Below are 14,602 nucleotides of genomic sequence, written 5' to 3' on the forward strand. Positions count from 1 at the left end.
GTTCTTCCACTTTTTTTTGAAGAACTAAGTTACACACTGAAGCCCTAAACTGAAGAAAACAAACTTTCTTTTATCGGGTCAATGTTATGTGTTTCAGACGCTGCCAAATGTTTGTCACATAGCTTTACACAAACATTTTAACTCTCAATCAATCTCAATTTGAAGAAAGTGACAAACCATAAAAACATAAATGATATTGGAATGCAGCCAAGCTGAACTTTTTCATAGTCAGTAAGTTTAATAAAAATATACTAGTTTCTTTTTGATATACAGCGAAATGATCGGTGCTTACGGTTCCTTTGGCACTGGATTCCTTTAGCACTGGATTTCAGCTACCGATCTACAGCTATGAGTGGTTAAAATCATAAATAAGTTGGCGAAAAAAGTCACATTTGGAGCCATCCTGGAGAAAAATGAAGCTCAAAAACGACATCACATGATATTTAAATAACTCCTTCGGCTGTGATTCTTTCCAGGCCAAGCGCTGCACTCACTTATAAAGTATTGAAGTACAAAGGATTGTCTCAATCAGCCATCAGCATATGTTAAGTTCGAACACTCCAGCAGCACCAACAATCTTCTCCTGATATTTTAAAAGCCCTAAACGCAACAAACGCAATTTGAACAAAAGCGATCTATCGACTCCAACCAGTAGTTACTCTGCAAACTTATTATGCTCATAACTATTTTAAACAGTGAACATCTGGTAGGGACTTTTTGCACTGTTGCGGTACAAAAGATAATTGATCATCATGAGATTCGTCCAGGCGGTTAAACCTGCCTGCAATCTGCATGCGTCAAGTGGAGCTAATCTCTCTTGTCTGTGATTTCTGTTTGAAATTGGTCTCACCATCACAGGTTCTGGGGTGAGTTTCGATCAGTCTTTATTTTGATTTCCAGAGCACTTGCAAATGACGAGGAAACCGCAAGCGATAAAAATTGCATAAGAGTTTGCTGAAATCGGAATGGCCCGTTTCGGTGAGTCCGATCCCTTAACCGGGGATTTTTTCAATTTTTTTTTTAAATTATCGGGTACCGTAGCCTAATTATCATTGCCGTTTTAGGGTTAGAGGTTAGGAACTCACGGAATCAGACTCACCGAATCGGACTCATCGAATCGGACTCACCGAATAGTAGCAGACCCTGCTGAAATATGGTGACAAATACGACAGTTCTGATTCCCTCGAGAACGTCATGTGACTTTTGAACCACATCAAATAGTTTGAAATATTCAACGTACAATACAGTCACATATAATTACATATACTACCGCAATGCCACAAAAACAAAACCAGTACTAATTATCGTGCACTTCGCTCAGCTATAATTGCGGAAACGCAAACTACAGTAGCTTGATTCCAACGCTTTCATCGTAATCAATACAAGCAGCTTTCATGTAAAAAGGAATGCCAGCGCTACAAGGCGGTAGATCAACGCCTTTTTTAATGCTAAGTATCTTGTCGCCAAGTCACCTCTACCTCGTCCGTACGAAAACGTTGCGTACACCAGGAGTCGTTAAACAATTCAGTGGGGTCTGCGTCTTTGAGACCGGATTTAAACATTTCGTATCCAGCTTGAGCAATCATTGCTCCGTTATCTATGCAGAATCTTTCGTCTGTGGCGTAAAGTTTGGCATCACGTTCTTTTGCCATTATGTCCATCATCTCCTACAAACACCAAAATTGCAATCAGTGGAATTGCCCACTCGTTTACGAAAATGTAAGTTTACGAAATTCTGTTTATATAAAACGTTGGAGAAAGAAATTGGTTTTCGCTACTACCACCATTTCTTCACTGTATTTTCAATGTACATTGCACATACAAGGAAGGCTACAACCCAAGAGAGTAATTTATAAGTTCTAAGAGTAACTGCATCCAGGCCTCCGCAGTGGTTGGCAATTGAGTTACTTCTTCATACGCAAAATTTAAGTACTTGTGTCAATGACACAGCGTGATAAGTTCCCACCGCACTTGATGAACTGCTTTGATTCTAATATAATCGAAGTTATAACGGTTTCAGTCACATTGAATCTTGGATAAAACGTCAAGAGATATTTATTCACTGCCTACGAGGCACGTTTAGATTCAACTAAGTCTGGACCAAAATTATAGCATAAGTGCCTTCAGCTGTAGCTTTACCTGTAGTCTGAGGTTGCACCCAACACCGCCTACTATTAGAACCTCTTGCGATCGGCAGTGCGCCATAGCTCGCTCTGTGATTTCAACCAACATTGCAAATAGGGTTTCTTGCAATGAAAAGCACAAATCCGCTGCGGTATACTTCATCATTGTTTTTTTATTCTTAGCGGCTTCTTCAATGAATGATAGAATGCCTAAAAAGCAATCACAAAACGAAAAATTAGTGAGCAGTCTGATTGATCTGATTTGGCAAGTTGGTGCTTCAATCTGGAAGACTTACAGGCCATATAAAGGCTTGCTTTGTTTACAGTAATTTCTGACAAATGATAAATCCTAAGAGGTTTGAACAGATGAAAGCAATCGGTTTCTGACATAAGCTTAAAACGACAAAGAACGAATGTATAACACGCAAAAAACATATGAGTTTCATAGAAGAAAAATTATATTTTATAGCTTTCACAAACAGTCCACCATAGTAAGCGGCTTCAAGTTTGTCAGCATGTTCAAATAGACGAAACGGATAAAGAATTAGAAATAAAAAGTTCAATATTCAATTACACGGCCACAAACAATGATAAGTTAATATTTTCATTGTAGCTACTGGCCTGGTCTTTGGCACTTAGGAGCACAAAGTGGCCAGTCCTTTGTCCTCGATCGCCCTTTTTTTTAGAAACTACGACCACTCATTTCATCACATTTCAGGCAAAGGCGTGCAGTGTTTTTTCAACAACCAGGTTTATCCAGGTTTCTATTCAGCAGCTGCGTCTGCCTAATTTACGACATCGTGGGTACAGATGAACAAGGTCAAGCCTGGAATCGAACCAGAATCACATGATTGGCAAGCGAGCGTCTCATAAGCAGCGCAATCCCACCTGGCGTCCTAAATATGTTTGGTGTATTTTCAATTATTGACGGATATTTCAATTTGTATTTTCAGTTACTGACACTTTGCGTATAGCAGCCTCAGCCCTTGTCTACCCATCAACAAAGTACTGTTCACCCCTTTGATGCCGCAGTGCTCACTGCCACTGTGCCACAACATCGACACTGCCATTAACAGCGCCCTGCGTACAGTGACCGGATGCATTCGTCCCACACCCAGGCCTCCGAAACTACCGTGCCGGTAGACCATGTTTGGTCGCCGGCTTTATCTTTCGAATTTGGTGTCGGCAATTGCCGAGGTAAATACTGAAGCAATCGAAGACCAAAGTGTGAATTTTGTCAGCAGAAAAGTGCCGACGCAAATTTTGAACACGTGTGGATTACAGAAACCCGGTCAGCAAATCAGACTGTAGACGTTAAATCAATGTTACAAACGACTGGTTTGCTGTCTGGGTCTCCACTCTATTAGTATTTGAATCTTTCTTTTCTCCACTCGCGTTCATTCGTGCTCTACATCTACTTAGGAAGCAGTGCATTTAAATACAACTGCAAATATAGTAACGGAATTTTAAAACACGAATTTTTAACTGACTTTTTATTTTGGCTGCCTGGCGTGAGAATTTGGTCGCCAGTAAGAAGCTCTGGTAGGCCATGCTTGGTCGCCAGAAAAATAAAGGAGCATAGAGGCCTGCGTCCCACATCATTGGACAACCTCCACATTCTTGCTGGCATCCAACCTGCTGAGCTTCGTCGCAAAGAAGCCACTCTGTCTCTCAGTCGACGAACATGAAACCCTAACCACCTTCACTCCAAGATCTTTGCTCCTTCTAACGAGCACCTCCGTCAACTGAAATCAAGACACCCATTCGTAGCAGCCGCTCAACTTCTGATCAACGAAGCTGACGAACAAGACATCTCTGCGGCCAATTGGGCGGACCATGAATGAAAGTCAAGTATCACCAGACTCCATTTGTTTATCTCCAAGGCCGACACACGCCCCATTGACCTGACACTTCAAAGACAGGCGTGGGTGCGCTTCAACCGTCTTCGTACGGGCGTCGGACCTTTCTGCTTAACCATGCACCAATGGGGAATGGCTTCTTCCTGAGAATGTGGTGCTGAGGAACAAAACGCCGACCACATCATCAATGACTGCACAATCTTCAAGCCACTTAACGGTGTGGTTGGTTTGCATGTATTGGATGATGAAACCAAAAACTACCTGCTTTCTAGTAGCCTTCCAGTGTAGTCCGGGAACATCGTGAATCTGGGATAGTAAAAGCATAGACCCTCGGCCCCAGAAGCTCACACGACGAAGAGAAGAATTACTGACGGTGATATGTAATTAATAGCGGCAAAAGCTCAAAACACAATTTTTTATGTTAATAAATTTGATGTTCTATTCCTTGAAACTGGACAAGTAGACAGGCGGGCTACATATGAAATATGAGTCTTTATTTGTCTTAAGTGTTTTTATCCCACAAATCAGAGCTGAGGAATCATATTTATTATTTTTTTACTTAGAAAAAAAAAAAACGAAGCATGAACAGTAACCTACTATTGTTCATGTCGGAATGGCCCGTTTCGGTGAGTCCGATCCCTATTCAGTGATTTTTTTCAATTTTTTTTTAAATCATCGGGTACCGTAACCTAATTATCATTGCCGTTTTATTGTTAGGGGTTAGAGGTTAGGAACTCACCGAATCGGACTCACCGAATAGTAGCAGACCCGTTCATGTAGCTTACCCACAACCAGGTATTCAGCATTGCAAGTTATTTTGTTTTCACCTAACACAAACTTATTACAAAATGATATTATATATAGCAATATAATCAATGGAAATGACATTGATGAAGACCATTACCTGAAAAAGACACATCCATTCCTTTTACAGTGTAAGGTAACTGAAAAAATTTAGTCCCATTTTTAGCCAGTTGTTCAATGTTGTATCCTGGACTTGGGTCATTTGAGATGTTTATGATCCTTGCAAAACGATCTAAGCAGTTTCCAATCGCTATATCAATGGTTTCACCAAAGATGCGATACCTTTTTTCAGAGTAAGCAATTACCTAAAAAAAGTTAAAAAATTACATATGATGCAGAAAATGTTCATTAACAAACAAGTTGAAACAACACACTAACCGCAAAATGTAAAGCAAAAGTATACTAGACTTAATGCTTCTATACATGATGCTACAGCCATCTTAGCATAAAAACGTTTTTTAAGAATAAAACGCATCTCACAACAACATGAGATCCTCATCTACAGAGTTACCGTAAGAAATATGAAAACCAATATATTTAAATTTTAAATCGCGTTGATGATCATGGTAAACAGTGCTTGAAAGATGGGAAACCATAAACGAAAGCGGATCAATACACAATGCTACATTAAGACATAATTGCTCAAAGACAACTAGTAAAGTAGCCTACAATGGTAGGCTACTAATTTTACTTGCAAATTGTTGCAATTAATTTCAGAGTTGTAAGGTAGACCTATCCCACATATAACTATCGTACCTGTGTATTACCACCTGACACGTAAAGAACAGTCGGATTGTCTGCTGATGTTACGAGCCGACCCATTTCAATGTGTGCAATACAGTGATTAACTCCAAGAAGTGGTTTATTCCATAACTGAGCTACAGTCCTTGCACCGACTGCTACAGATACAAGTGGAGCCCCCATGCCTGGTCCTTTAGTGTAAGCAACACAATCTATTTCCTTCCATGTAATCTTTGCTTCACTCAGAGCTTGACTGTAAAGCAAAATAAATGCTACTAGAAATGCAACAGTGGTCTTTATCAATATGCACCAAAATACCTAAGAGATACGGTGGGACAAAGAGTAAGGTATTCACTTTCCAATTGTACAATTCTGGTCTGATTCCCAGCTTTAGCTGTTTGTTGAAAGAACACTGCTCACCTGTACCCATGATGTGATAAATTGAGCAGGCATAGTTGCTGAAAGGAAAGCACATAAGAAAAAAAAACTGGCTACAGTAACATTGTTGATGCCGAAAGTTTAATTTCATCGGAACCATATTCTCTGATTCCCTACTAATGCTTAGCAAGAAGAATGGGACCATCTTTTACTGCTACAGACAAAACCAAACTATTGCATAATTTTCAACTTTTCAAAGATTTTTATACGTTCTACTGAGAAATGTGATTCTCTAAAATAAATCATCTGATTTTGGAATATCTTAGCTGAATTTGGCTGTCACGAATACTACAATTTTTTACCCAAAACAAAAATTCCCAAGAAAGCAACACTTGATAAAACAAGATGAGCAATGAAAACTACTATTTTATGAAACTAGCCTATTCATGCAGTAGGGTAAAAAGGTGGTAAAAGTGAGTCCCATACTTGAATCCAAGCATCGGGGGATGAGAAGATAAGGTTCTCATTATACTAAGCCTTTGGCACTAACAAGAGTAGGGTGGCCAGTTCCTTTCTCTCGGCCGCCTTTACTTCAGCAACTACGCCCACCCAATTTATTACACCCTGGGTAGAGGTGAGTAGTGATGCAGTAGGGTACGTACCATAAAACTTTCAAAAACCATTCTCTGTGATGCTTTGCTGTTTCTCGAGGTTGAAATCCTTGTCCAGGTGGCGTTATGTATGTGTGTCTTGGATTGGATAAAACCACACCATCCCTTATGATACCAATGCCCAATTTGTTTGCAGAGCCTTCAAATCCAATGACAGTTAATGGCATTGTTAGTTAGAATACATTAGCATCTGCACAAAATTACAGTGCTCTGAAAAATCAAACAATAAGTTGGCAATATTACATCGAGCATGAATTTTAGACCTGCTAGTTATACACCCACAATGTTGAGCCAAAATGTTTAAGTTCTGCCTCACTGCGATGCCAAGCAATTTAGACGTTACTCTAAGGACAGTGCATTTTACTAGACTCTCTTTGTTTATACATTATTAGGATATTTTATTTATATACATTGTATATACATCAAATGCAGTTCTCAGTTCAATTGCTGTTTAGTTTTTATGTATCATATATAACTGAATTTGATATAATTCGCTCTGCTTGGTTTATTTCCTTGGCATTGAGCACCTTTTTGTAGCACATAGTCTCCACTTCTTAAGCCCACCTCAGAACTGGACGATATTGAACTAATTAAGCGAGTGGGCCTATGAGGCGGGGGATAAATTTCCACCATTGCCATACACATAATTGACTATGGCCAACTGAACGATGGCTAGAAGTTGTTAAATCTGTTAACAATTGTACACAATAATCGATTATATGTGGTAATTGTATTTTTTGAAAATTGTGTCAGCAACGAGCCATGTTTTGTACATTGAACAACCCAGAGAAATGAGATCCAGATTAAACAGTTTGTGACAAAACAGTTGAATTAAGAACTGAGAACATTATTGAGCATGAAATCATCCACAGCAAGATAAAAAATAGTAATTTGTGACTACACAAATTCAAGCAAATGCAATCAAAAATAGGGCAAAGCTTATTAAGCAAATATATAAGCGAGTTTTGGTCTTAAAAAGCGGCATTTCTTGTTACAGAAATGAATGGGAGTAATTCTGGACCAGACCAAATGGGGCTTTTAAACATGGCCAATCATATTTATTATTGATGTTACAGGCCTCGAAATTCGTTTTTGTTGACGGCGGACAAACGTGTCCGGTCTGAGCAGCTATCTCGGCGGACAAATTAAGTCTCATGGCGGACACACGAGTTTTAGCATCGATCGTCATGCTTAATCAGTTTATCTTGATAATTCTTCGCCATTTGAGATCAACGACGTGCGTTTGAAGAGTCAAAGCGCCGTGTGTCTGCTTAATATGCCGCATATCTGATTAACTTCTATCGAACGAGGTCGTGTAGCTTCTTGCGTCACAATGCTCTGGGCACGAGTCGGAAAACTTCTACACTAACGCTACTATTTTCTGCTGTGCAAAGTTTCACTAGGATTTTTTCTTTAGGTTCATTTTTGCGTGTCATGTGAGCGAAAGTGAATTTTCCCTGGACCTTTTCTTTCTTACTGTAATATCAAAACTTAACAAATTTTGCTGCATCTTGCTGTAATAGCCTACTTGTATAATCTAATTTTGTAACCAACCTTGTCTTATCATTATTACTCGGAGATCAAAGCCAGATATGGTGACGTAAGACTTGGACTAAGTTGCACGTGATTGCTGTAGAAAAACCGTACTCCTATCGATTCTTAGCAAAGAATTCACCTTTGTTACGCTGATTCGATGTCATCAATCGTTGAAGCAACGTAAAAATCGAAAGTTTTCCTGCTTGAATGGAAGCTAAGGATATCATACAGTATTTACATTTTCTAGATGCACTCTAGAATGCGCGGGAAATTATATTCTCGCAACAATATTGTTCGTGCAATGCAATGACAATTTGTATTGCTAGTTCCTGTGTTATTTCTCGGCGGACAAATATGACCGATCTAGATGGTACTTCCCGCGGACATCACATGCTGTGACGGCGGACATGACCGACATGAATTTCGAGGCCTGATGTTATATGTTTTAGGCCTTACCCTTACATAATGAATCCACGTAATGTAAGAATTTACAGGACGTATGGTATTGACAATAAAAATAAGCCTAACAAACACTAAGCAATAGACCTTTTCATTCTTGCTTAAACTGTTTATCATTAACATTAAAAATAACAACCAAAACATTTAGTCCAAATTCACCCAACTAAAAATAGCTTAGGATTATGGAACATGAATAAACTGAATCTCATGATTAAAGTAGCATTAAAATCTCGGCAGCGAGACAAAGTAGCTTCTTCACCACAATCAAGTATTTCTGATGATTATAATTTGACCCACCGAGTAGCAACTAATTTGACCCATAGTGCGTGCACCTATTTGGCAAACATCTAACTGTCTGCGCCTAAAAGACGTGGACCCCTGCAATATGCATTTCCAAGAATAAAATTAAAGAACATTTTTTGAGAAAATAAGTTAAACGTAGGCTATCAATTAGATAATCATATTTAAACATCTGGCAAATACGATAGATGATACAATCAACTGATTTTGTCTGTATATTAAAGTTTGGTGGTTTAAAACCTACAAGACTTGTATGAAACAAAACATGTACAATGTATGAATGAAAACACTACCATGTATGAAAAAAACACAAACCAAAATTGAGACATCATAAACCTCTCCGTGCAGCAATACGTAAATAGTAATCAACTGATAATTTTTAGTCCATTTCGTCAATGTCTAACATATCATCCAAAGCTAAATTTGTGTCTTCATCAAGAGATGCTTTTTTATCGTCATCTATAGAGTTCAATAAAGTTTCTGAATTAGAAGAAACTGAACCAGAAGCAATGGCTTTCATTCCATATTTTGACATAAATCGTTCTGCAGCATAATGGATTTGTGACTCTGCTTCAATTTGCTTCTTGTGGATATCCCAACATTCTTCCATAGATATGACAACAGTTTTCTTCTTTGGATCTGAAATAGTGGCAGATGATAACACTTGAGTAGACGTTTGCTTGTACTTTTTAGGTGAGGCAGATACTTCTTTGTCATCGCTAAAGTCAGGAATGTTTTGTGATAATGTGATCTCAGAAAGGTTAACACTTTTTTTTGCAGTTCTAGACCTATCATCCTTTTCTTGCTTCCTGTTAAGGGTAAATTTTGATTTCTTTTGCCTTTCAGCTGCTTTCTTAATGACATGATAGTGTGGTCCTTCATGAATTTCTAAATTGCTAAAATCCCTTTCCATTATGGAAAGATTGGCTTCTGAAAACGTTTCAGCTGATGTTTCATCATCATTGTTAACTTCATGTTTGTCAGACATGTCATCGTCAATTACATGTTGAACAGATTCATTTCCTTTTTTCTTGTCTTCAGGAATACTGAAATTACTAATATTTTCAGCTTCTTCAATTTTATTTAATCGTTTTCGAAGACTAGAAGAAAACCGAATTAATTTTGCTCCTTGATCAGGAAGTTTTGCAATGAAGGTTTTATTTGACAAAAGTTTTTCTTGTCTTTGAAGTAAATCTTCTAACTCTATTTTACTTTTAGTGTTTAAGTCACCAACGTGACCTTGTTGAAATGAAGGTTTGTGTGTTGGTAATAAATTTGAAAATAAAGATTCCTGTCGCTTTTTACCATTTCTTGGCTCCATGTCATGTCAGATAAAATTCATTAGCCTACTTGGTAAGCTAATCATTTAAAGATCAAAAGAAAAACATAATTTTAAGTGATATTGAATCTACATAAATTTCAGAGATTTATCATACCGAGGCCGTTAGATTCATGGTTAAGAAAATCTTTGCACATTTCTGTGCTTATATTATCATATTTTGCCTGCACTGTGTAACATTACTACATTACATTTTTAAGAGTAGCAACCAGCTTTCAGGATTCGTCCTGAGTGATCGCAATAATTAATGCATTGGGCGAAAGCTTCGTTGGGGGCTGTCTTCGAACAACGATTGCTCGCATATTAAATAAGATATAAACATGAAAGTTAGTACTTCAATGCACAGTAACATGTTCTTTTATTTGGCTGTCCTTTAACGTTTTAATCATTTAAAGTAAACTTTTGATAATGGTTTGAATTTGGTCAAGTTTAAGTGGCCACCAGATGGAGCTAGTAGTATTTTGGGACTTACCGTAGTATTAACTTAGTTGGTTAGATCTATGCTTGTGCTTTCCAACGATAACGAATTTGTTAAAATTGAACTACAAATCAATAAATGGGAGACAATTTCCTTCAGGTGTTTTTCATTGCATTTCCACACTTTACTTTTTTATAATAGTTCATTCCAACGTGTGTGACGTATGAAGACGTCTTCATTATGTCCAGTTGACCAATGACCAACAGGGCGTATACTGAAAGAGCACCGCTTTCTCTATATTGAACAATGAACAACTGTCAAAAGGTAGTAGGCTAGGCTGGCTAGCCTACATGATGTTATTATACTTGATTCTAAAGTAACCGATCACATCAATAGGGTAGGCTAAGAAAATTTCTTCCAAGATGTATTATACATAACGAGTAATCTCTTTTCATAAGGACAAGTTTACATTTTGTCAACAACGCATTAAGTTTGCTGGATGCGAATTATCCCAAGAAGGTTATAAAGTTGATAGATCCCTGTGCAATACAGTTAGGGAGCTGGTGTACAAGCTCCCCACTTGGTTAAAAAAGCGATGACGTCACGGAGGAGGTATCCACCAAAAAAATAGTACAAAAGTGGGGTGAAATCAGTCAACCCTGACGATAAAAAGCATGCAAGTGTCCGCCTTTAGTAAATTAGTTGTGATTTGTTTGTTTCTGCTTCAATTTTTACAATTGAACCAGCCCTGCAAAGCAGAAAATCTCACCTATGCAAAGCAATGTAACACAGGCCCGAAAAACACCACATATCTCCTTAGAAAAGAGTTAAACTTGACCAAGTTTAACTATTTATCCAAAGAAAACTTCTAAAGATACCAGCATTTAATCAAGAACATATCTCTGTCGTTTCTGCTTCGATTTTTACAATTGAACCATTGCTGGTAAGCATAAGCTATCGTCTATAGGCCTATAAATGAAGGTGAGCCAGACCCTAAAAGGTAAAAATATTTCTTAGGTAAAGAGTTGAACTTGACCGAGTTTAACCATTTATCCCACAAATATTTTTAAAGATACCAGCATTTAATAAACGCTAATGTAAAGAGCATATCTCTGTCTATTTACAAGCAAAAGTTGAGGTTGATAGCTTTTTCACAAAGTGAGCAACCGGGCTTCAAACACAAGCAAATAACGCCCGATGACTCGTTGCATTTCCGAATCGAAGCAAGTAGGCTATAGGCTACAAGTTTTCCTCGGTCCTCGATCATTATATGGCTTTATTAAATTAGTTGTAAGTTGCTTGTTTCTGCTTCGATTTTTACAATTGAACCATTGCTGGAAAGCAGAAGCTATCGTCTACCCAAATAAAGCTAAGCCAGACTCTAAAAGGTAAAAATATTTCCTAGGTAAAGAGTTGAACTTGACCGAGTTTAACCATTAATACGAAAAATACCTTCAAAGATACTAGCATTTAATAAACGCTAATTTAAAGAACATATCTTTGTCTATTTACAAGCAAAAGTTGAGGTTGATAGCTTTTTCACAAAGGGAGCAACCGGGCTTCAAACACAAGCAAATAGCGCCCGATGACTCGTTGCATTTCCGAATATAGCCTATCACGAAGAGACTTTATAGCCTACTCGAGCTCATTGAATGTTTGTGCCACCAACTACAAAACAACACAACTATTGTCATGACACCTGAGTCAAGTAAACGCAGGAAATGCTATAGATTCTAGAACATAGTATAGAAGAGGCTGTAACAATGCAACGACATTTACGTGTTCCAAGTGTCAGAATCCTACATGTGGAAAGTGTTCTCAAAATGATTAGAAAGTTATTTTCCTGAAATTCAGCGGGTGTTGCAAATGATACTGTGATGCATTATATATATGGCTGGTCACAAGTGTACTCATTTATGTTTCTTTTACATCTGTAGGCTAGTCAAAGATTGCTAAACCGTGTCCCATGGAGTGCTTATTTCTTATGCTTTTTTGTTCGAAATAGGTTTTCAACAATACCAGTTGCATGCAAATGTGTTTCTTAGGAAACTGCATTCATTTAGAATGCATAATAATAGTTAAAACACTAGCAGTTAGACAGAAAAACGCTGCAATACTGAAGGTGTCCTATAGGACACCGTGGTGGTAATTCTAGGGTGTAAAAAATCCTGGTAATTCTAGTGTTAATACAATGTGGCCCAAAACACTGGTCACAATTTTTTTATTTTACTTTTTGTGCTTTCCGATTTCTTTCAATGAAAAGAAATTGAATATGTGAATTCAAAAAGGGCCCTCCAGTTGTTTTTTTTTATTTCACTATTTGTGCTTTCCAATTTCTTTCTATGTCTTCTAAATGATACTTAAAAAAAAACAGCCAGATTTTTCAAACATATCGGTAAACACATAAAAAATACCCTATCAATTTTTCCATTGATTTTGAAATGGGCCCAACTACAGCAATTGCACTTCAACTTCTCTATAGTTTCTCCACAGAATCCTCACTGAATGAACTTTGTAGGTATGATGCTTCTTACCAGTATGTTTAAGCATAGAATCATTATCGAAGTTTCACCACAAAAGTAAATGACCAAAATAATTAAAACAGTTGTGCCAAAAACAATTTGTGGCAATTGGGCCCTTTTTGAATTCATATATTCAATTGCATCCAACCTGTTATAATATATGTTAAATACATTTCTGCAGATCATGTTACTAACGTTATCGTATTTTAACTTTGTTTTTAGGTAGTAATGGTGTTTTTAGAGATGTTTCAGTGTAGTTAGGGCCCAAATTTGTATAATAGGCCCCAAATTTGAGATGTTTTAGTATAATAAGGGCCTAAATCATATTCTTAATGGACAAGTACATGCAGTGAACTTTAGCAACTCAAAAAACACTTTTCTGAAATGCAAAAATGTATTATTTGTGGGCCCCTTGAGATGGTGGGCCTGGGATCTGGGCCCTCCTTGACACGGCACTGCTTGAAACCTATAAAAGTATTGACGCCTACGGTACCAATGTAAAAAAAATTGGGGGCCCCCAAAACCAGGGGGCCTGAGGCCTGTGCCTCGTGTGCCTCATGGTTAATCGGGCCCTGGCCTACTACACATAACACACAAAAGACCCGCACTAAGGGGAAGGAAGCAAACGTTGGTGAATGTTCATGCCATTAAACAGGATACAGACAACCATGAGATCAGCAATGCGAAGTAAATATTGATTTTCGGAAATTTTCTGAATCGGTTCAAAACTAAAAACAAAAAATAAAATTTTTGGAAATTTTCCACTTTTTCTGATATTTCAACTTCTTTGGGGCACCCCAAAATATTAAAATTTTTGAAATTTTTTTTTGTGTTGTGCTTACAATGTCAGTGCACAACTTTTCCGCACTATTAATAAGCGATTAAGAAAAAAAGTTGAAAAACGATCCACCCTATTGTATAGGTAGCCTACTTGCTTCGATTCGGAAATGCAACGAGTCATCGGGCGTTATTTGCTTGTGTTTGAAGCCCGGTTGCTCGCTTTGTAAAAAAGCTATCAACCTCAACTTTTGCTTGTAAATAGACAGAGATATGTTCTATTGTTCCAGACAATTGTTCACCTAATCAAACGTCATATATAAACCGTTCAGGTCTACTGAATCTTAGCGTATTACGTCATGAAATTTTTCCTAAAAATGAGCCAAAATTGCACCATCGTTCGTAAGACTTGTGTCAAACCTGTTTAAATATGAAACATTGGATCAACAGCTTTGAACACCTGTTTGAATGACTTCATAATTGTCTTTCATTATTGTGTCACAGTACTGCGTACGTGAGTTTGAGATATTGATATCTATTCTGGTCATTCGTGAAATGGTTGCTTGAGAGTTAGTCGCACATTTAACTGTTTGCTTAGTGCTTGCTAGCTGGACAAAAATTCCGTCTTTATCTAAGTAGTTTGTATTGTAGCGACAGGTTTTAGTGGCGTACCGT

General features: G+C 37.7%; 2 protein-coding genes across 2 annotated transcripts; both read right to left on the reverse strand.

Annotated features, from left to right (window-relative positions):
* Window positions 1-867: 867 nt before the first annotated feature.
* Window positions 868-6,782, reverse strand: LOC145770081 (tRNA N6-adenosine threonylcarbamoyltransferase-like). Its single transcript, XM_082581671.1, has 5 exons — window positions 6,568-6,782; window positions 5,543-5,780; window positions 4,887-5,091; window positions 2,140-2,333; window positions 868-1,667 (listed from the first exon to the last, which is right to left on the reverse strand). The coding sequence occupies exons 1-5, from the start codon at window positions 6,741-6,743 to the stop codon at window positions 1,449-1,451; spliced, it is 1,032 nt and encodes a 343-aa protein (XP_082437797.1). The 5' UTR covers window positions 6,744-6,782; the 3' UTR covers window positions 868-1,448.
* Window positions 6,783-6,785: 3 nt separating this feature from the next.
* LOC145770082 (uncharacterized) lies at window positions 6,786-10,275 on the reverse strand. Its single transcript, XM_082581672.1, has one exon. It carries the CDS (start codon window positions 10,190-10,192, stop codon window positions 9,251-9,253), a length of 942 nt encoding a protein of 313 aa, XP_082437798.1. The 5' UTR covers window positions 10,193-10,275; the 3' UTR covers window positions 6,786-9,250.
* Between the last annotated feature and the right edge of the window lie 4,327 nt (window positions 10,276-14,602).

The sequence above is a fragment of the Aplidium turbinatum genome, chromosome 5, assembly GCF_918807975.1.
Source record: "Aplidium turbinatum chromosome 5, kaAplTurb1.1, whole genome shotgun sequence".
Classification (NCBI taxonomy): domain Eukaryota; kingdom Metazoa; phylum Chordata; class Ascidiacea; order Aplousobranchia; family Polyclinidae; genus Aplidium; species Aplidium turbinatum.

Excerpts from the sequence above, each read along its gene's own strand:
- LOC145770082 (XM_082581672.1), bottom strand. The coding sequence starts at position 10,192 with ATGGAGCCAAGAAATGGTAAAAAGCGACAGGAATCTTTATTTTCAAAT.
- LOC145770081 (XM_082581671.1), bottom strand. The coding sequence starts at position 6,743 with ATGCCATTAACTGTCATTGGATTTGAAGGCTCTGCAAACAAATTGGGC. Across the intron at positions 2,334-4,886 it reads AATGGATGTGTCTTTTTCAG|GCATTCTATCATTCATTGAA; the intron begins GTAATGGTCTTC and ends ATTGCTTTTTAG. Across the intron at positions 1,668-2,139 it reads GGTGCAACCTCAGACTACAG|GAGATGATGGACATAATGGC; the intron begins GTAAAGCTACAG and ends TGGTGTTTGTAG.